The 20393-nt window shown below is 57.1% G+C and overlaps 1 protein-coding gene across 8 annotated transcripts in view; it reads left to right on the top strand.

Moving 5' to 3' along the window:
* IKBKG (inhibitor of nuclear factor kappa B kinase regulatory subunit gamma) overlaps positions 1-20393 on the top strand; it is a 28719-nt gene that overhangs the window by 4948 nt on the left and 3378 nt on the right. Inside the window, exons 1-11 of one of the 8 annotated variants that reach the window (XM_040467401.1) lie at positions 90-390; positions 4051-4252; positions 6948-7159; positions 12208-12326; positions 14291-14443; positions 14994-15090; positions 16187-16330; positions 16570-16712; positions 16922-16983; positions 17183-17359; positions 18987-20350. In XM_040467401.1, coding sequence (XP_040323335.1) covers positions 4066-4252; positions 6948-7159; positions 12208-12326; positions 14291-14443; positions 14994-15090; positions 16187-16330; positions 16570-16712; positions 16922-16983; positions 17183-17325 — 1260 coding nt within the window. In that variant the 5' untranslated portion in view covers positions 90-390; positions 4051-4065 and the 3' untranslated portion in view covers positions 17326-17359; positions 18987-20350. Of the gene's footprint in view, positions 1-89; positions 391-3276; positions 3428-4050; positions 4253-6947; positions 7160-12207; positions 12327-14290; positions 14444-14993; positions 15091-16186; positions 16331-16569; positions 16713-16921; positions 16984-17182; positions 18267-18986; positions 20351-20393 lie in introns of those variants that run through there. The other 7 variants (XM_040467407.1, XM_040467403.1, XM_040467405.1 and 4 more) reach the window with 7 other exon arrangements.

Here is a 20393-nt window from a genome sequence, read left to right as displayed (position 1 = left end):
CCCCTGGCGGGGGCGGGGCGGCCCACCGCCTGGAGGCTGGAGACCCCCGCCCGAGAGACGAGGGTGAGAGTGGGTCGCGATGCTCCGAAAAGCACCAGGTGCTGCATATCACTGGGAGCGTCCTGTGGGCCGGCGAAGGCTGACGGGCTCGGGTTCCCCTCGGGAGCAGCCTCTGCCACATCTCTGCCGGCTCCTGGGTGGGGGCGGGGCTTGCGTGTTTTACTTCCGGATCTCACAGCTACGACACCGGAAGCCGGAAGTGTGAATTTCGGCAGCGGGAGAAGGAAAAGGTGACCGCAGAACCCGGACTTTCTCGGAGCGCCGGGGCCCGAGGAGTGCTCGCGGCTCGCTGTTCCTGCGCTTCTCACGTCGGACCGACTCTGCTGACAGGTGTGGTCGTCTTCTCGAAGACAGGGTACTTTCGGTGGGCGTTCCGCTGTCTCCGAGACTCCCCCGGACATCCAGGCTTCCCCTTCCTTTTGGGCCTGGCCCATTTCTGCTGCCTGCTTGTAGCGCACCGGCCGCGGCCGGCAGATGCAGGGGCCGGGTTACCTTGCTGGCGAGCGGGACTGTTTCCGTCCTCCGCCACCGCTGCGGAGTCTGACCACACCCCTGCTTTGTGGATGACTCTTCTAGTTCCGAGACATCTTCTGTTCATTAAACTTGACTGCATTGGAGGTTAAGTTCTTTAAAAAGGCTTCAAATATAGTTTGGCAGCTACGTGTCTTACTTCATGTGCCTCGCTTTGCAAAACGATTAATGTCTACCCGACCTCAAACCGTTTCTGTGACTTGGGGATGGATGAGCCATCCTGGCGTGTTCAAGGAATGGCAAGGAGGCCACTGTAGCTGGAGTAGAGTGTGTGAGGGGAGAATACTTGAAGAAGAAGCAATGAGGGACCAGACAGTTGAGGGCTTTGCAGGCCGTTTTAGGGACCTTGGCTTTTACACGGAGGGCAATGAGGAACTGGTAGGGAACAGAGTAGAGGAGGGACGTGATCAGAATTACCTGTTAGGCCAGTCTGCCCCTGTGGGGAGAACAAATTATAGGAGACAAGACGTAGGAGCAGGGTGACCTTTTAGGAGGTTATCACAGTAATCCAGATGAGAGATGGTGGTGCTTTGAACATTTTATTATGAAAAAGTCCAAAGATGTACAAAAGTAGAAAGAATAGAATAGTAAACCCCATGTACTCATCTCCCAGCTTTGACAGTTGTCAACTCATGGCTACTTTTGTTTAAAAATTGTTTTTACATTTATTTATTTTTGAGAGACAGAGACAGGGCACAAGTGGGGGAGGGGCAGAGAGAGAATAAGACACAGAATCCGAAGCAGGCTCCAGGCTCTGAGCTGTCAGCACAGAGCCCGACGCGGGGCTCGAACTCACAAACCACGAGATCATGACCTGAGCTGAAGTTGGATGCTCATCCGACTGAGCCACCCAGGCGCCCCAGGGCTACTTTTGTTTAATTTATGCTTCTCACACACATCTCTTGTTATTATTATTTTCAATAGTGGGTTTGGGACATAATTCTCATACCACCCAATTCACCCATTGAAAGTGTACAGCTCCCTGGTTTGTAGTATATCCAGAGTTGTGCAACCATCACCACTATCTCATTCCAGAATATTTTCATGACTCCAAAAAAACCCTGCACCTCGTAAGCATCACCACTATCTCATTCCGGAACATTTTCATGACTCCAAAAAAACCCCGCACCTCGTTAGCTATCACCTTCATTACCCCCTATCTCTCAGCTCTTAAGCATCCACCAATCATTCTGTCTCTATGGGTTTGCGTGTTCTGGACATTTCCCATAAATGTAATCACACAATATGTTGTCTCTTGTGAGTTGCTTCTTTTAGTGTTATGCGTGTAAGACTGGTCCATTTTTTGGCATGAGAATGTGCTGGACTTTTACTCATCAGTTGATGGACTTTTGGGTCATTTTCACTCTTTGGCCATTGTGAGTAATGCTGCTGTGAGCATTTGCGTGTGTGCATGTGTTTTTGTTTCTGCCGGGGAGATAGGTACTTAGTAGCAAATTCCAGACACTGTATAATTTCACTTCTAAGTATTTCAGTATGCATCTCTAAGAAAGGATTAAAAAAACATGAACAAAATAGCACCATGACACCTAAAATAGTATTAATTGCTCACTGTCATCAAATAGATTCTGGGATACGTTTTGACAGGGTTTCCTGATGCGTTGGACGTGAGCCGAGAGACACAGGAGTCCAGAGGGACTCCAAGGTTTCTGTGCTGGTAGCTGGAGGACGGATTTGCCATCCGCCGACAATAAGGAGGGCTGGGGGGGGGGGGGACTGGCTTTTGGGGGCCGTCAGGAGTGCAATCTTAAGGTTAGTTTTGAGAACACTACTAGATAATCCAAGTGGAGATGCTGGGTTTGGGCGTCGTCAGCAAGAGGATGGGGGTTAAAACTGAGAGGCTGAATGAACTCTGTATTGGGGTGACCGATGTTAGAGAAGAGACCCCGGAACAGAGCTCTGGGGCACCACAACGTGATAGGGTGGCTTGGTGAGGAGGATCCAGTGAAAGAGCCTGAGCAGGGGCAGCCAGTGAGGTAGGAGAACCAGGAGAGTGCGCTTTTCTGGAAGCTGAGGGAAGGACTGGTGGCTCATCACATCCTGTGGATGGATGGTTCAGTGGGGCGTTCAGGGGAGCATTATCAGCGTAATAGTTTATTCAGCGTTAAAGCCGTCCTCTCTGAGTGCAGGACTGCTCCTGGAAGCTTGTGTTGGGATTGGCTTCCTCCTCCAGGTAGTCAGTCTTCTTGGGTGGACTTTATAAGGGCTCCAGGCTGGTGCTGCCCCACATTGCCGACTAGTCCACGGGGGAGTGCGCGCAGCTCAGCCTGCTCTCTTAGGCTGCGAGTCCAGCTCCCACTTTCAGATCCCTCAGTGCTCAGCAGACACTGGATGTCCCATTCTAGCCCTCAGCTCCAGGGAACACTCATGTGGTTCTGAGCAGTGTCCTTGAAGTTCCCCTTACTCGGCAGATTAATTTCCTAGAGCTGCTGTGAGAGATGACCACAAGCCGAGTGGCTAAGGTAACACATTTATCCTCTCCCAGCTCTGGAGGCCAGAACTCTGGAATTAAGGAGTCTGCAGGACCACGCTCCCCCCGCAGGCTCTAGGGGACGACCCGTCTTGCCTCTTCCAGGCATTCCTTGGCTCTTGGCCACATAACTCTATGCCTTTGTTGTGACGTTGTCTTCTCTGTGTCTGTGTCTCTCCTTTTCTGTCTCTTATAAGGAGATTTGTCATTGGACTTAAGGCCACTCTAATCCAGGATGATCTCATCTCAAGATCCTTCACTTACTTACACCTGCAAAAAGCCCCTTTTCCAAATAAGGTCAACATGGACATATCTTGCTGGGGGCCATCATTCAACCCACTACACTAGGTAAGGGGCCAAAACCCTTCACTCCTGCTCGGAGGTGTATGTAGCAGGTAGGATTCACAGCACACTGATACCTCCCTACAAAAATAATTCTCTCCCTAATTTCCACTCTCTGGGGAATTTTTTTTTTAAGTTTATTTATTTTGAGAGAGAGAGAGAGACAGAGAACGTGCGTGCGCAGGAGGGGGCAGAGAGAGAGAGAGAGGGGGAGAGACTCCTAGGCAGGCTCCATGCTGTAAACATGGCTCAAACTATTGAACCTCGAGATCATGACCCGAGGTGAAATCAAGAGTCTGACGCTCAACTGAGCCACCCAGGCACCCCTAAATTCTTAATTTCAGTTTACAGCCTGGAGATAGGTGCCAGACAGAGTTTATAACAAGTGCTGAGCCATACATAGCCTTTCTAATCCCACATACGGGCCTGCACCTCCCTTTGGAACGAAAGTATATCCCCCGTTTAGACTGAAAAGCCCATTTTAGCATCCTATTACACTTGACACAGTGCCTGGCATTCTGCTTAAAGTGTGGCCTTGGAACTCCTGCACAGACCGCACTCCCTGTCCTTCAAGGTAAGATAATTCGGCGAGGGTCTCATGTGACACCTCTGCTGCCTTGCTCTTCCAGACCCTGACTTGTTGGATGAGCAGGCCCCCCTGGAAGAGTCAGCTGTGTGAGATGGTGCAGCCCAGCGGCGGCCCGGCAGGGGACCAGGACGTGCTGGGTGAAGAGTCTTCTCTGGGGAAGCCAGCTATGCCCCACCTACCTTCTGAGCAGGGCACTCCTGAGACCTTCCAACGCTGTGTGGAGGAGAATCAAGAGCTCCGAGGTGAGGAAGATAGCAGGTGTGCAGAGTAAAACGTCAGAGGTCCCAGCCCTGTTGGTGGGGGAGGCTTACTCCCCTCACTGGTGCCTCTGCTTTTACTGGGTCTGGGGTGGGAGTACACCTGAGAGCCAGCTAGTGATTCAAACTCAGCCACCCTCCCTTTTTGTTTGAGGAGGGAATTCCCTGGAAATGGACTCTGAGGTATAGATTAATGTGTAGGAGGTTTATTTAGAGTGCGCCTACACAGGACCAGTCCTGGGGAAGGGAAGGGAAGAAGCAGGGGTGGGCACGGGGAGAAGCTGGACAGCAGTGCAGGCCGACCCTACCGGGAGCTCTGGAGCCGGAGCCACCGTTCTGAGTTGCCCCATTTGGGCCAACGGGGCCAGACTTTTCTGCTTCCTCCTGATCCATCATGAAGCACCGGCTATCCTGGGAGTAGGGGGGCGGCTCCCAGGGAGGGGGCGTGGCCTGTTCCTCGAAGGGCCTGCGGGCTGCTTTGGGAGGGGGCGTGGCCTGCCGCGAGGAGGGCCTGTGGGCTGGTCCGAAAAGGGGGAGCGGCCTGCCCTGGGAAGGGCCTGCCGGCTGCTTTGGGAAAGGGGATTTCTGGTTCAGCTTGTGCGAGGCGTGACCACAGGCCCGGTGGTGGCTCCTGGAACCTGGAACCAGTTCCTGTCTGTCTTCGTCACCGCCCCCACCCGCTCATCTGCTCATCTGCCGCGTCCTCACTGGTATTGTGCGGCAGCTTCTCCAGGTCCCAGGGGCCTGCACCTTGCCTCTCAGGCAGGGTGGCCGCCCTTGGGAAGGGGCACATTGCTGCCTGGCGTGTGACAGTATCCTACCCCTGCTCCCTGCCTTGTAATCACGCTTAGCCGTCTAGGGGCTGTCCTGGTCACTGCATAGTATCGAGCAGCATCCCTAGCATCTACCCCTAGATGCCAATAGCACTCCTCCAGTTATCACAACAAACAGTGTCCTTAATGTTGTCAAATGCCTTGCTATGTTGGGGTCACATAGAGCTGGTGGCCAGGTTGGGGGCAGGGAGACAGCTCACCTTCCACAGCTACATGTGTGGCCTCTGCTGGTCCCCAGCAGGGTGCTCTGGCAAGATGAACTTGGGGTGACAGTTTGTCAGGCTGGGTGTAGAGAGATTATGGCACCACCAGCTCCCCACCCAGGGAGCTCAGGCTTTAGTAGCAGGTAGAGACCTTGAAGCTGCATGGATTGCTTCTGTGCATCTGACCCACGGTTGTTCAGTGTGTTGGCTCCACACAGCATCGGCTCTGCACATTCCTGTTAAATGGGTGCTCTGTGTCAGGTCCTGGGTCAAACCGCCAGGGCCCTGAAGGTGTCTGCTCCCCAACAATGCCCATGATTGTGTCTAAGGAGGAGGGGGCAGGGAGAGGACACAGACTTCTCTTGGAATGTGTATGTGTGTGGGGGAAAATGTCATGGAAGAAATTGCATTAAGCTAGTGTAGGAGTGCATTTATGTGACATGTGCAAGAGGGGTGAATCCAGAGAGAGGAACAGATAAGTGGATGCCAGAGGCTGGGGGCCAGGGGAAGTGACTGCCAGTGGGTATGGGCTTTTTGGGGGTGGTGGTGGAAATGTTCTAGAGGTAGCTAGAGGTGATGGGTGCATACCTTTGTGAATACGTGAAAGCCACTCAATTACTGTATACTTTAAAATAGTTAAAATGATTAATTTGATGTTACGTGAGTTTTACCTCAGTAGAAAAAGAAGTCGCATGTGAGTTGAGCCTTAGGTGGGGAACCGAGCAGGATTACAACAGGTGGAGTCGGGCGAGTGAAGCTGGAAGCCCTGCAGGGGAGAAGTCACACGGGGATGGGAGAGTGCAGAAGGTGACTCTGGAGCCGGGCTCCAAAGCCACTGTAGTTTGAGTGAAAGAATGTTCCGTCAGGTCAAGGGTTTTGACCGGAGGGTGACGTGAAGCTATTGCCTGTTCCTATCTTATATGGTTCTGTAGTTGCTAGAACCTTCACGTGTCACTGATCGGTTTTGTCAACGCTCGATGGTCCTCTGCTGCCTGGGGTGTCCTTGGGGGTGTGGCTCTCCTTTCCTCAGCCTCTGCTGACTGTCTGGCCTTTGCACACGCTCGTCCTTTGGCCTGGTGAGAGGGGTGCTGGCTGTCTCCTGTGTGTTTATTGTGCCCTGGGCACTTTGCTTTTTCATTTAACCCTCCGCGTCCTATGAGGTGGGTGCGATTATCCCCGTTGAACAGGCACACGGGGACGGTAAAGCTCAGGGAGGCCACCCGCAAACCTGGCGCTCCCAGGCCGCAGCCAGTGATGGCACAGGGAGTTTCCCCTGGTGGCCTTCCCGGAGTCTGCAGGCAGGGTAGGATTTCCCTCCGCCGAAGACAGTGACTGAGCGCCCCAGGGCAGGCAGGCGTGCCTCTGACCCGGCCACAGTACAGATGGCCAGAATGAATTCGAGTCACTTACAAAGAGAGTGCCATTTGGCACACACTTTTGAGTGAAGCTGATGTGTTTGGAGAAATTTAGGTGCTGGACGTCGGCGTAATTGATGCTGAAAGTGTTACGTAAAATAAAAGGAACCATCTCAAAGCCACGTCTGTGTGAGAGGCCGCATGTGGGGAGGGTGCCGTGATGGGCCCAGGTAGGGGCTGGTGGGGCGCCCACCGGGTCTCACCTCTCTGCTCTCTCCTCTGCCGCCAGATGCCATCCGGCAGAGCAACCAGATGCTTCGGGAGCGCTGTGAGGAGCTGCAGCGTTTCCAAGGCAGCCAGAGGAAAGAGAAGGAGTTCCTCATGCAGAAATTTCAGGAAGCCAGGAAACTGGTGGAGAGACTGAGCCTGGAGAAGCTCGACCTGAGGAGACAGAGGGAGCAGGCCCTGCAGGAGGTGGAACATCTGAAGAGATGCCAGAAGGTAGTCAGAGGGGCAGGGTGGGTCCTTCCCCGGAGCCGGCCGGCCGGGGCTGCCGGCCACCTGTGACACCAGCTGCCTGCATTCTGCAAACCGCAGGGACGCCCGCATTCCCAGAGGGCAGCTGGGGTCAGGGGTCCCCGAGAGCACCCTCGGGCTCGGTGCTGCGCTAGGAGGGCCACAGAACTCAGCAGAGCCGTCCTACTCGTGGTTACGGCCGTTACAATGGCTGCTTACAGTGAGAGGATACGGGGGGGAGTCAGCAAGGACCAAAGGGGCGTAGGGCGGGGTCCGGGACAGACCGGGGGTGGGCTTCCGGGTCCCTGGCCAGGGGGGTCGTGGGGCAGTGCGGTCCGACCCGCGGTGACGCGTGACGACGCGCGCAGGATGCCGCCGCCGGGGAAGCTTCCCTGAGCGCCGGCGTCCGGGGACTTCAGTGGGGGTCGGTCCTGTGGGCCCGGGGCTCCCGCGTGGCTGACCTCAGATCCTCAGTCTCTGCCCCGCAGACGTGAAGCCGGGGCCCCACCAGGAATCACGCTGTCGGCGCAGACGGCCTGGCAGGGCCCTCAGGGAAGTGTGCCGGGTTCCTGGAGCCGCCATAACAAAGGGCCACAGACTGGGTGGCTCTAAGAAACAAATGTACTGGCTCCCGGTCCTGGAGGCCAGAAGTGCAAGAGCAAGGTCTGGGCGGGACGGGTGCCTCCCGGAGGCCGCGAGGGAGAACCTGGGCCAGGCTGCTTTCCCCACCTTGGCTTATGGCTGTGATGGTTGGCCTCCCGTGGCCTGTGGACACAGCACTCCACCTCTGTCTCCGTGGTCACCTCGCCTTCTCCCCATGTCCGTGTGTCTCTCCTCCCCCTCTTATGAAGACACCAGGGTCAGAGAGAAATACAGCTGGATGGTAGTTGCAGTGGTGAGAACGGGTTTTATTTGGTAATTACTGACAGCAGGGGATGAGCTGAGCTCCACTGTGATTTGCAGAGGTGAGTGGTGACATAAAGAGTGATGGGGATGGAGGGGCAGTGATCCGGGGCTCAAGTGAAAACTCACAAAGGGGCCATCGGTGTAGATACATGAGGCTAGCCGGCAGTTACGGAAGTTAGCATTCTGTCCCGCACAGAGCCTGGGAATGGTTCTCAAGCCCTTGAGAAAGTGTCCCGGGTTGTGGGAGGTGCGCAGATGTTCCAAAGGGACAGAGGAAGGCTTCACATTACGGAGGCCTCTTAGTAAATGCTCTAAGTGAGCGGAGGTGGGGGCCTAGGTCTGGTGATGGCTAGAACAGGCAATTTTGGCAGCGCTGAGCTTTCCTAGATCGGCTCTGAGTGCAGGGCTTCGGATGGAGTCAAAGTCATTTTGTGCTGACATCTTTTGTAGTTCTCAACAGTCTTCGGGTCTCCCTCCCCCACCTCCTCCAGTACGGCTTCATCTTAACTTGATTGCATCTGTGAATCAGGTCCCACTCATAGGTTCTGCGGGTTAGGACGTGGACCTATCTTTTGGGGGCTGCCATTCAGCCCATTACAGCCTCGGACAGATGGACTCACTGCTCTTTACTAAGTGCCTTCAGGGCCTCTGTCCGTGCAGCCCTGGGAGCCCCCACCGGCCGGCCCCGGCTCCCGTGACAGGGTGCTGGTTTCCCGGCAGGGGCCAGGACCCCTGCGGTAGCCCTGTTTCTCCGCTGACAAGCCTGTCAGCTCTGAAAAGCATTTTCTCTCCCAGTTGAAAATTCAGGTCGCCCCTGACTGAGCAGCCTCACCCGAGGTGGGCATCTCAGAGAAGCTCTTGTCCATTGAGCAGAGCAAAAACCTGGGCACAGCCCGAGTGCCCGTCACTGGAGAAGCCAGTAGAACAATACGTTGGAATTTTTTAACGGTTTTGCTGAGATAAAATTCACACGCCATACCCTTTTGAAGTATAGAATCCAGTGGTATTTTGGGCGTATTTGTACACTTGTAGAACCATTGCCACTAGTGCCAAAACATTTTCCTCCTCCCCAGCCTCGCGCTCCCCTCCAGAAGAAACCCCACCCCCGTTAGCAGTCACTCCCCACCCTCTCCCCAGCCCCTGGCACTCCCTGGTCTGCTTTCTGTCTGCGGGTGTGCCTGTGCCGGACCTCACATGCCAGTGGGACCATCCAGCGTGTGCCCCTCACCTCTGGCTTCCTCCACTCTGCATGGTGTTTTTGAGGCTCATCCACGTTGCAGCATGAGTGCGTGCGTGCTGTTCCTTTCATGCCGGGTGATATCCTGGCGTACGCAGATACCACAGTTTGTTCTCCCGTTCATCAGTTCACGGACATTTGGCTCACTTCCACTCTTTAGCTGTTGTGAGTAATGCTGCTGTGTGTTTATTTTTTATTTTAAGTTTTATCTCCTTAATCTCTGTATCCAACGTGGGGCTCCAACTCACGACCTCCCACTGAGCCAGTCAGGCGCCCCCGGTAATGCTGCCATGAACATTTGGGGGTGGACATGTGTTTCCATTATCGGGTACATACCTAGTGGCTCCCCCGTTAGTTTGAAGCAAGTTCTAGACGCTGTGTGCTTTCATCCGTGAATATTTCAGTACGCGTCTGTGAGAGAGGGCTTCGAAAAGACATAACCACAATACCACGGTCCTGCCCGGAACAGTCAACGTTAATCGCTCAGTATCATCAAATAGATCCGGGATATATTTTGACAGGGTTTCCTGATGCGTTGGATGTGAGCCGTGAGACACAGGAGTCCAGAGGGACTCCAAGGTTTCTGTGCTGGTAGCTGGAGGATGGATTTGCCATCCGCCGACAATAAGGAGGGCTGTGGGGGGAACTGGTTTTTGGGGGCCATCAGGAGTGCAGATTAAGAGAGGTTCATCTTGAGAACACTACTAGATACCCAAGTGGAGATGCCGATGTGACAGGCCAGGTGGTGTGGGGAATTTGCACTGTTCAATGGGGAGACCTTCACTGAGGTGTCTTCTAGTAAGGACCAGAACACAGTGAGGGGCTGGGCCGCATGGGTATCTGGGGAGAGCATGTTTTGTGGCGGGTGGGGGGGGAGCATGTGCAAAGGTCCTGAGGCAGGGGCATGCCTGTCCTTTTCAGGGACCATCCGAGAGGCAAACATGACTGAGGCTGTGTGGAAGTGGCTGAGGAGTGGGTGGGAGAGTCATGGTAGGGGCTGGTTTTGTGGGCTTTGTGGGGCCAATGGAAGGATTTGGGCTTTGACCCGAGTGTGACAGGGACTGTGGGGGCTTCTGTGCTAGTGTGAGACAGTATTTGGTTTCATGTAGATTGTAGAGTGTAGGGGGGACTGTTATGGGTTGAATTGTGTTCCCCCAAAACAAATGTCCACATCCTACACTCTTTACGTCAGAATGCGATATTATTTGAAAATAGGGTCTTTGCAGAAGTAGTAAAGTTAGAGGTGCCTGGGTGGCTCAGGCTGTCAAGTGTCCGACTGATTTCAGCTTAGGTCGTGATCTCACCGTTTGTGGGATCGAGCCCCACATCGGGCTCTGTGCTGACAGCAAGGTACCAGCTTGGGAGTCTCTCTTTCCCTCTAACTGCCCCTCCCCTGCTTGCACATACATGTTCTCTCTCTCTCTCAAAATAAATACATTAAAAAAAAAGGGGGGGGGGGGCGCCTGGATCACTCAGTCAGATGAGCATCCAACTTCAACTCAGGTCATGATCTTGCGGTTCGTGAGCTCGAGCCCCGTGTCGGGCTCTGTACTGACAGCTCAGAGCCTGGAGCCTGCTTCCGATTCTGTGTCTCTCTCTCTGCCCCTCCCCTGCTCACGCTCTGACTCACTCTGTCTCTCAAAAATAAAAGTTAAAGAAAGTTTTCATAAAAAAGAGAAATAATAGTTAGGATGTGGTCATGCTGGATCAGGATGGGTCTGTCCAAACACACACAGGGAAGATGGCCACGAGATGACAGAAGTAGAGATTGGGGCAAAGCATCTATGGGCCAAGGAGCGCTGGTGGCCTCTGAGGCCAGGACGGAGGCCCGGCGCAGATTTTCCTGCAGAGCCCCCAAAAGGCAGCAACCCTGCCCGCTCCTTGCTCTTGGACTTCTGGACTCCAGAACTGGGAGGCAGTAAATTCCTGCTGTCGTAAGCCCCCTGCTTTGTGATTCTTTAGAGAAGACCCAGGAGACTGACTCCTACAGGTGCGGGAGCGGAGGAGGAGGCCAGGTGGACACCATCGCAGCCCCCGGCGAGGGCCTTGAGTGGGGTGGGCGCTAGCCGATGGGGTCTGCTGATGGGCACAGATATGGACCCGTGGGGCAGGTGGTTGGACAGCCGGGCCGGGCTCATGGGAGGAGTCTGTCCTGTTAGCCTGCAGGGGGACAGCAGGCCTGCAGACCAGCCCCAGGTATGTATATGCAGAAAGCCGGGGGTTTGGGCCACAGTCCCTGCAGAGAAGGGAAGGAGCATTGGTGTGGTGCCCGCACAGGAGCCCCGGGTGGGGGTACAGAGGACAGGAGTGTTATTCGCTATGGAGGGTTCGGGATGCAGAGGACCGAGGCCAACCCTGGGCTTGAGTGGCTTGAGGTTGCAAGGGACCTGGTGTGGACAGTTGGATGAGGGAGGATGGGCCTCAGGGCGTATGAACGGCTCTTGAGTTTTGTCACTGGCCAGGTCTTCTGGAAACACATCAGTCCGTCTCAGCGCTCCTTCTGGCAGCCTCAGCCTGTGGGTGGAGCGTGTATTTTGACGCTGTCTTTAGGTCTCCCCTCCGTTGGCGGCAAGTCTCAGAGGCTGAGAGATTCCCACTCGGCTCCGTCCTCGCAGCCTGCTCGCCAGCCTCATGAAACTCGAGGCAGCTCCATGCTACTGTCCATGGGGATGAGGAGGGGCTTGGGGGTGTGGGGTCCCAGGAGACTTGCCTTGTTGGGGTTGGGAAGCTTCTGGAGGTGAGAGGCCAGATGAGTGGTGGCACTGGGGGCAGGAGAGAAGCCCTTAGGTGATGTCTCAGTGCCTGCAGGCTGCCCTGCGGCTCAGGGGTGCTGGGGGTGGGCAGCTGGCAAGAAAGCATCACTAATGGGAAGTGGCTTTTTTTCACACAGCAGTTGGCTGAGGACAAGGCGTCAGTGAAAGCCCAGGTGACGTCCTTGCTGGGGGAGCTCCAAGAGAGCCAGAGTCGCTTGGAGGCCGCCATCAAAGAGCGACAGGCTTTGGAGGGCAGGTGAGCGGGAAGGGAGAGCCCCCCAGGGGCTGCTGTCGCGGTGCCTGAGAAGAGTGAGGCACCTTCGGGGCCTCTGGGGGGGTTCCTCTGGGAGAGAATCGACTGGAAAATGTGGAGTGTGAGCACACAGGGGCTTGGAGAATCTGGAGCCCAGCGGTGCTTCGGGGCTCCCTGACCTTTTGCTGGAGCTTGGATCATTTCCTTAGGGAGCATTTTGGGGGGACCCTAGGAGCACACCCGTGATCCACAGTTATCCTCTAGAAGTACTCCGTGCTCTCACAACTGAGGTTATTACAGGGAGAGGGCACACAGCAGGACCCGTGAGGACAGAAGACACAGGTCGGGGTGAAGGACTCCACGCCTTGGGCTCCCTCCCCGCCTTCCGTGGGGGGCCGGCTGAGTGCTCTCCCTTCTCCAGCAGTGACAGATACATCCCTGGAGACCAAGGGAACCCACTCAAGACTCAGTAGCAGGGGTCTTATTGGACGCTGGTCACCTGGGCCCCCTCTGCCGGGCACACAGCGAACTCCCTGCCCCCTAGCAAAGCAGGTGCTATGAATAAACCAGCCAGTCGTGCGAACGGTCCAGGCGCAGGGACCACCCTTGTCAGTAGGCAAAGTGTCATGTCGTTTCAGGGACCCGCACCAGCCCATTGCCCGGGTGCCACCAGAGGGCTGACTTGGCAAGTGGCTCTGCTAATGTGAGTGGCCTGCCGGTTGCTCTTTTCTGCAGAGGGCTTCCTATAGTGGGGTCATTGGGTCAGGGGGCACAGGTGTCCCCCCCCCCCCCCCACTGCACTCTCATGCCACCCAGGTGCTGCCGTCCAGAAAGAAAGATGGGTCCCCCTGACAGCGGGTCCAGTTCTCCCGGTGCAGGAGGTGATTGGGGTGCACTGGGCGGTGGCAAAGACGCCTTCCTGAAGGCGCTGAGGGGAGCAGACCCGAGTTTTCCAGTATCAGAGTGAGGTGAGAGACCACGTGAACGTGCTTCCATCCAGAAAGCCGACCGTGAGTGAGGAAAGGCATCAGAAGGCCGAGCTTGGTGGCCTCTGGCTCGTCATGTTCTGGTATTTTCCCCGGTGGACTCTTCTGTACGTCTAGCTTTCTAAAATCACGTGTATCACCTGTAGGACAATTTGGTGTCTTTTCTGCCTGTCTTTTTCTGTGTACATAAAGGAAACAGCTAGAGGCAACTTTGGTCGGTTAACGACCCCGCACGAATGTTTACTTCAGCAATTCTGGGCTGTTGAGCAACGTCCTTTCGTGTCCCTCCTGATGTGGTCTGGCACTCAAATGCTGAGCTGGACAGCGTGGACACGGCCTCGCTCGCACCTAGGGTTTCCCACGTGGCCATTTTAAGAGCTGCAGACTTCATACACTTCTGTGCCCTGGGCAAGACAGATCACAGAGGGCAGTGTGCTCCGTGCATTTGGACAGTGTAGCAGTGACCGTCCCCGGTGGCCTCTCCCACCCAGAAGGAGCCACTGTCGCCTCCACAGACAGGACCGCGTGAGGCCTTGGGCCAGCAGGATGACATGGCTGGAGCCTGGGCCTGCACATCTAGGGCGCAGTGTGGAAATGGGAGACTGGGGGCCGTGGGGTGATGTGGCTGCGAGGACGGGGGCGTGGGGCCCAGGTGAGAAGAGGCAAGCCGGGCAGGGGCGCAGCTCCGCTCCAGGTGTGTGCGCCGGGGGCTCCGGCTGAGCCGTTGCGGCGGGTCAGCTGCCTCATCGCTTCTAGAACACTGAGTGGGAGGGAGAGAGCCACTCCCCTAAGCCGGCCCTGTGCGGTTTGCCCCGTCTCTGATGACGGTGCTTCCACGCTGACATGGACAGCCTACCCCTTTTCTCGCCCAGAACCGGTTCTGCATCGATGGGACGTGGTGAGTGCGCCCGCACCCGCGGGCCGCAGGGCTTCTCGGCCCGGCTGGGACCCCGCCGTGACCTCCCCCTTCCCCCGTGCCAGGGCCCGGGCTGCCAGCGAGCAGGCCCGGCAGCTGGAGAGTGAGCGGGAGGCCCTGCAGCAGCAGCACAGTGTGCAGGTGGACCAGCTGCGCATGCAGAGCCAGAGCGTGGAGGCCGCGCTGCGCATGGAGCGCCAGGCCGCCTCGGAGGAGAAGTGAGTGGCGCCCCACCCCCTGGACCGACAGGGGCCGGAGGGCCGTCAGCGGCTCTCTCCCCGGCGAGGAGCCCTTCGAGGGCCCGTCCCCTAGCGCTGTCACACCCAGCCGGCCCACCCTCGGTCCCACGACGCCTGCTCCGCGGCCCACGTGCACACGGCGCCGTTTGGCCCACGTGTCGGCAGCATCGGGCCCGGGACCCCGGGAGGCTTTCTTGGCGTGCCTCTGAGTCTCCTTGCACCCAGGCCAGTCCTCCCGCCTTTCTGTGTTTTTTGGGACGCTGACTCTTTCGAAGAGCGCAGGCGGTTCCACAGTGTTGCAGACGTTCCTTCCCTTATTTTTAAAAATGTTAGCTTTAAGAAAAAAGGATGCTGAGCATTTAGTGAAGCCTGCCTCAGAGCTGACGGCCTTCCAGGCCCGGAGGCACCCTGGCCACCCCCTTTCTGGTGTGTGGACGTGACAAGAAGGACGAGGGTGGAGTGGGAGGCACAGAAGCCTGTGGCTGAGCCAGGACGAGGTGTTTCTCCAGCAAAAGCTCCTTTTCCTTAGGCGGAAGCTGGCGCAGCTACAGGTGGCCTATCACCAGCTCTTCCAGGAGTACGACAGCCACATCAAGAGCAGCGTGGTGAGCAGCGAGCGGAACCGAGTGAGTATGGGGGGAGACGTCCCTGGGACTGTCTAGGACTCCGCCTTGCTTCCTCTCCCTGTGGCCTAGACTCGGAGCCTAGTTCCCCAAATTTAGGGACGTTGGAACTCAAGGCCCTATCTGAAGAGTTGACAGAATTGGCTTTCAGGAGGGATACCAGACTTGTCCTAGAGCTTTGTCAAGCTCGCGGTGTGACAGCCCAGGGCAGGACGTGGGGAGACGGCGATCTGTGTGCCGTGCTGTTTGCTGCCTATGGGTGACTGGGCTGGGCCTCTGGATGCTCTCTCTGTGGGCTGGGAACTTGCCTGTCTCCATGGCCAGTCGTTCCTGCCAGCCATCACCAGCTCGGCTCCTGGCTCAGATTTCTGAGAGCCAAGGTAAGCCCTGGGAATGTTTTCATCCCCCTGTTGAAGGTGGCTGGGAGCCCTCTTCTGGTTTGTTCTCATCACATCTGTACTGGGCGCGGTTTCTAGCGAGCACATTTTGCGAAGGATGTTGTCAGATGTGAACGTACGCAGGGGGGACTTATAAGGGTCAAGCCTGAAACCGACCCTGTGAAGAACGGTTGGTTACAAAGCTGTGGCTCCTTGGTCTCCAGAAGGAAGGCTTCGTGGTGTGTGTGGCTGTCCGCGTGTACGTACATGTGTGTGTTTGTAACGTGTGTGTGTGTGCGTGCGGGGGCGGGGGGCCTCTGTGAGGGACCAGCAGACCTTCGACCAGGGGGCAGGGTGGAAGGACTGATGGCTCTCAGCTTAGCGGTGGCATGTCGTGGAGCGTTCGTGCAGGAGACCCGCTCGGTGTGGAGGGGATGGCCTCAGGAGGGGGTCTGGCGGTGCCCCTTGAAGGGTTGGAGGAGGGCTGTGCAATTGGGGATTCTGGGAAAGGCACGTCGCACCGGCTGACCTCACAGTTCCCCCTCCAGCCTCTTGCCTTTCCTGGGCCCTGCACGCACCGACATCTTGTGGTCGGCATCACTCTGGCGCTGGCCGGCCTCGGTCTCTCGTTCCTCGTGGTTCTTGTCACCTGGAGCGGCCGCCGGCCCCTGCCCTGGGCCAGCTCGGGCTCCGGCACCCCCCCCCCCCTTGCCCATTTCTAGGGACTGCAGCTGGAGGACCTGAAGCAGCAGCTGCAACAGGCCGAGGAGGCCCTGGTGGCCAAGCAGGAAGTGATTGACAAGCTGAAGGAAGAGGCCGAGCAGCACAAGATAGTGATGGAGACCGTTCCGGTGCTAAAAGCCCAGGTGAGCGCGCTCCTCTGTGGCCTGCTGGCTCCGGGACCTCGCGTCCTTTTGCCGTGGCTTCTTGGAAGCCCTTCGCACCCCTCGTGCCGTTCCTCGACCTGTCGGTGCACGTGCGGGTGACTTTCCCCTGTGCCGTGGGCTGTGGGAGGGCAGGAGCCAGCTCTGCCTGGTCCCTCAGCACGGAGTGTCCGGTGAATGGCCGACGGATGGCAGGCGTGCCCCTCTCTTGGCTTTGCCAGGCGGACATCTACAAGGCCGACTTCCAGGCCGAGAGGCAGGCCCGGGAGAAGCTGGCAGAGAAGAAGGAGATTCTGCAGGAGCAGCTGGCCCAGCTGCAGCGGGACTACAGCCGCCTGAAGGCCAGCTGCCAGGAGTCCGCCAGGTGGGCCCCCCCCCCCCGCCCCAGGACTGGGACCCGGTGCCCTTCTCTCGCAGTGAGTGGTGAGGCAGGGCTCGTGGCTTGTCGGCCCCTCGCCTTCCGTCCGTCCCCTCTTCCCGCCCCCTCCTCCTGCCCCACCCTCCCTTCAGCCTCCTACGTAGGCCCTGGAGCTTTACTTGCCCTTGTTGATCTGGCCGTTTTTCTTTTCAAAGGATTGAAGATATGAGGAAGCGGCACGTGGAGGCCTCCCAGGCCCCCGTAGCCCCTGCCCCAGGTGAGTGAGCCGCTGGAGGGTGGGTGGAGAGGGAGGGTGCCAGCAAAAGCCCCTTACCGCCTCCCCGGACTTACTCTGTGGAGCGCACTGCCCCCTGGGGGCGCCTAACGGGGAGGGGCCGGTGGTGGTGACTCCAGGAGCCACACCCAACAGTTCTGACAGGCCTCCGTACTTTGTGCGGCTTCCCCTCTTTCTCCAGCTCACCCCTCCTTCCACCTGGCCCTGCCCAACCAGAGGAGAAGCCCCCCCGAGGAGCCGCCTGACTTCTGTTGCCCCAAGTGCCAGTATCAGGCTCCCGATATGGACACCCTGCAGATACATGTCATGGAGTGCATCGAGTAGGGCCGCCTGCTGACGAGTAGCACGGGGCCGCACGGTGCGTGCTGTCCTGCGCGCCCGGTCCTCGGTTACGGGCTGGCTGACACGGAGCGGGCCGCCTCTTTGAGCACCAAGGGCTAGCTCGAGGACCTCACGCTTCAGCTCCCCCATCTGCTGGCTTGCCTCAGTTAGGGTACCTGCGACCCCAGTTAGGCCCGATGCTCTGCTGTTTTTGTTTGTTCTGTCTGCTTGAACTGCCTGCCTCTAGGGGCTCTGTCTTTTTCCACCTCCTCTGGGGAAGTTGAGAATCAAGGCCAGGGCTCTCAGAGAGACCTTCTTAAGCCGAGATGGGCAGAAGCCCTTCCCCGTGGGCGCCCCCCCCCCCCCCCCCCCAAGCTCCAGCACACCGTGGCGCCAGCGCTCTCGCGGGCTGTGTGCCATTCCGTTTGGAGGCTGCACCGTGCGTGATCCAAGCAGTCCGCTGCTGACGAACATTTGGGTTGTGGCCGCTCTTTTATTGTCACCGAGAATGCTACGGCGAACAGCCGTGTGTATCAGTTACGCGTATCTCTGGGGCAGGTTGTTAGAGGCAGTGGCATTGAGCACGTGCACACGGGGTGGGTGGTGTCAGGGTGCTGCCCCCACTTCCTCGTAGCCTTGCCCGTCTGTCAGGCATGGGGTTGTCTGTTAAGGGTGGGTTTGAGCATCTTTGTGGAGCTTGAAGGATCCTCTCCGGGTCTTCTGGTGGTAATGGCTCGTTTGTACTTTTTGCCCACTCTTCTACCGGTCATAAGCGGGATCAGCTCTCGAGTGTGGTAGACATTGCGATGATCCTCTCCTACCCTGACTTTGTACCAGCGTGGCGTGGGTCTGAACTTTGTTATCTTTCATACTCACATCTCTCCACCTGTCCTGCACCGCTTTGGGTTTGCCGTTGTGAGCAGCTCCCGGTCTGACAGACTTCCCTTTCCTTGCACCGCAGCGTGCTCTTGCCCTCCGCGGGCGCGTCGCTGCCCTGTGTGAGCAGTGGTGCTTGTGAAGGGAGGCCACTGGGCAGTGATTGGCAGATCGTGAACGCTGGAGCACTCCTTATCGTTGTTTTGTAAGATGCTGGATGTTTCCTTGGATGTCAAAGCCACGGGCGTCAACCCTGCAGTTGTCAGGAAAGAATGTTGGAAGTGGAGGGAGAACGTCCTACGCTCCCCGGGCCCTCCTCTGTTCTCCCCTGGCTGGGAGCGGGCTGTTGCTGAAGACAAGCCTGGCCCAGGGCTTGGGTGGCGCTTGCGGGAGCAGGGGTGCCTTTTCCATTGCCCGAAGCCCAAGTGTCTAATTGCACGTGATTATACTTTGGGAAAATGTTAAAGGCCCGGACAGGCCCCCCCCAACTCTCACCTGCTGCATTCAGTCCTGATCCTGCGATTTTTCTGTAAGAGCGCTTTTAGTTTGCGGGGGGTGGGTATTAAATTCCCGTGGCCCCTGTGACAAGAGACCAGTGTGGTGGCTTAAAACAACAGGAATTCATTCTTTTGTGGTTGTGGAAGTCAGAAGTCTGAAATCTGGGTGACAGTGACAGCAGGGGTGGGAAAATCAGTTTCAGGCCTATCTCCCAGCTTCTGGTGCTTGCCTCCGTGGTTACATGGCCTCTTCTTTTTTCTGACCGTGTCATCTTTTATGTCTCTTACAAGGACACCCGTCACTGGACGTAGGGCCCACCTACATCATATCCACGATGAGCTCACTTCGAGGTCGTTATCTTCATTACATCCACAGAGACTCTTTTTTCCAGATAAGGTCGTAATCACAAATTCTGGGGATTAGGACATGCATCCATCTTTTGGGCCACCATTGAGCCCAGCACAGGGCTGTCTTCTACAGCGCACAGACTAGGACAAATGGAGTTGAAGCCAGACGTCTTCAGCGCTGGTGGCTCCGTTGGGGGGCTCCGTTCCCCGGGATGATGGTGGCTGCAGAGGCACGTGACTGGTTGGGTGTGGGGCAGCTCCTTGCACGTGGGAATGTCGCTCTTTACGACATCGTGTGTCCAGCTGGACACTGCGCCAGGGCCGGCAGACACAGGCGGGGAGAGGAGGGGGAGGCTGCGGGACAGAGCCGAGGGAGCGGCCCGCGCCCTGGGCCCCAGCTACCATCTGGGTAGGGACGGGCTTCCTGCTTTGTCGGGGTAGCGAACAGAGGCATGGGGAGCCCCTCTGTGACCGGCCGTGTCTTCTGAAAGGGAGTTGAGAGGAAGAGGATGCGACCCGGCAGTAGTGAGAGGCAGATGTTCGCGTCCCGGGACCTTGCCTCGGGTTCTGGCAGCGTCACCCGCGTGGCCATGCGCCCGTATGGCCACTGTACGTTAGACCCCAAGGATTGAAAGCACACCATTCACTCAGGAGTGAGGGGCTTCTGCTTTCTTCTCTGGCTTTCCTGAGATTGGGCTTCTGGAATAAGTGGTCAGATCCCTCCTGTGAGGGAAGCGGCCTGCCTACCTAATTACCGTGCCCCTTGACCCTCACAACCCTGGGTTCGGGAGACACCGAGCTAGAAGCGCATCCCGCTGAAACCCGTGTCCTTCCTTGTTGCTCACACTTGACTGTGTGGCTACGTGCTGGTCAGTGCTGAAGAGACATCCAGGTGACCAATAAAATGAGCACAGTAAGAAAGCGTTTCTCCTTCACTAGTAACTAAAACACACAGTCAAACTCGACAAAAAGTGATGTCAAACTGGCAACACACGAAGACCTTGGGTGTCCTGCGGGCAAAGTGCACGGCCGGCCCCGTGCTGGGGCCTGGTTTGGCAGGCTGGAACCAGCACTTAGGAAGCAGCCTCAGCCCGAGCCACCGGAAGCGGAAGCGACAGCCAGGTGCACACAGCGACTCTGGCGTCGCAGGGGCGCTCGCCGTGCCATCCTTTGTAGCTGTGCTTGGGGACTGTGTTGTGAACATCTGGCCGCGTGGAACACTCTGTAGCACGTTGATGTGAAAAAGCCAGTAGACGAGATTCTGTACAGAGTGTGACCCCAATAAAAAAGTAACTGCAGCTGGTGCACACCCGGCTACCGTTTGGATGGGTGTGGGTGGTAGGATGACTG

Source organism: Herpailurus yagouaroundi, unplaced genomic scaffold (genome assembly GCF_014898765.1).
Source record: "Herpailurus yagouaroundi ecotype Mexico unplaced genomic scaffold, PumYag 67493, whole genome shotgun sequence".
Taxonomy (NCBI): Eukaryota; Metazoa; Chordata; class Mammalia; order Carnivora; family Felidae; genus Herpailurus; species Herpailurus yagouaroundi.
The sequence above is the reverse complement of the archived record's forward strand: the minus strand, read 5'-3'. Positions and strand labels throughout refer to the sequence as shown.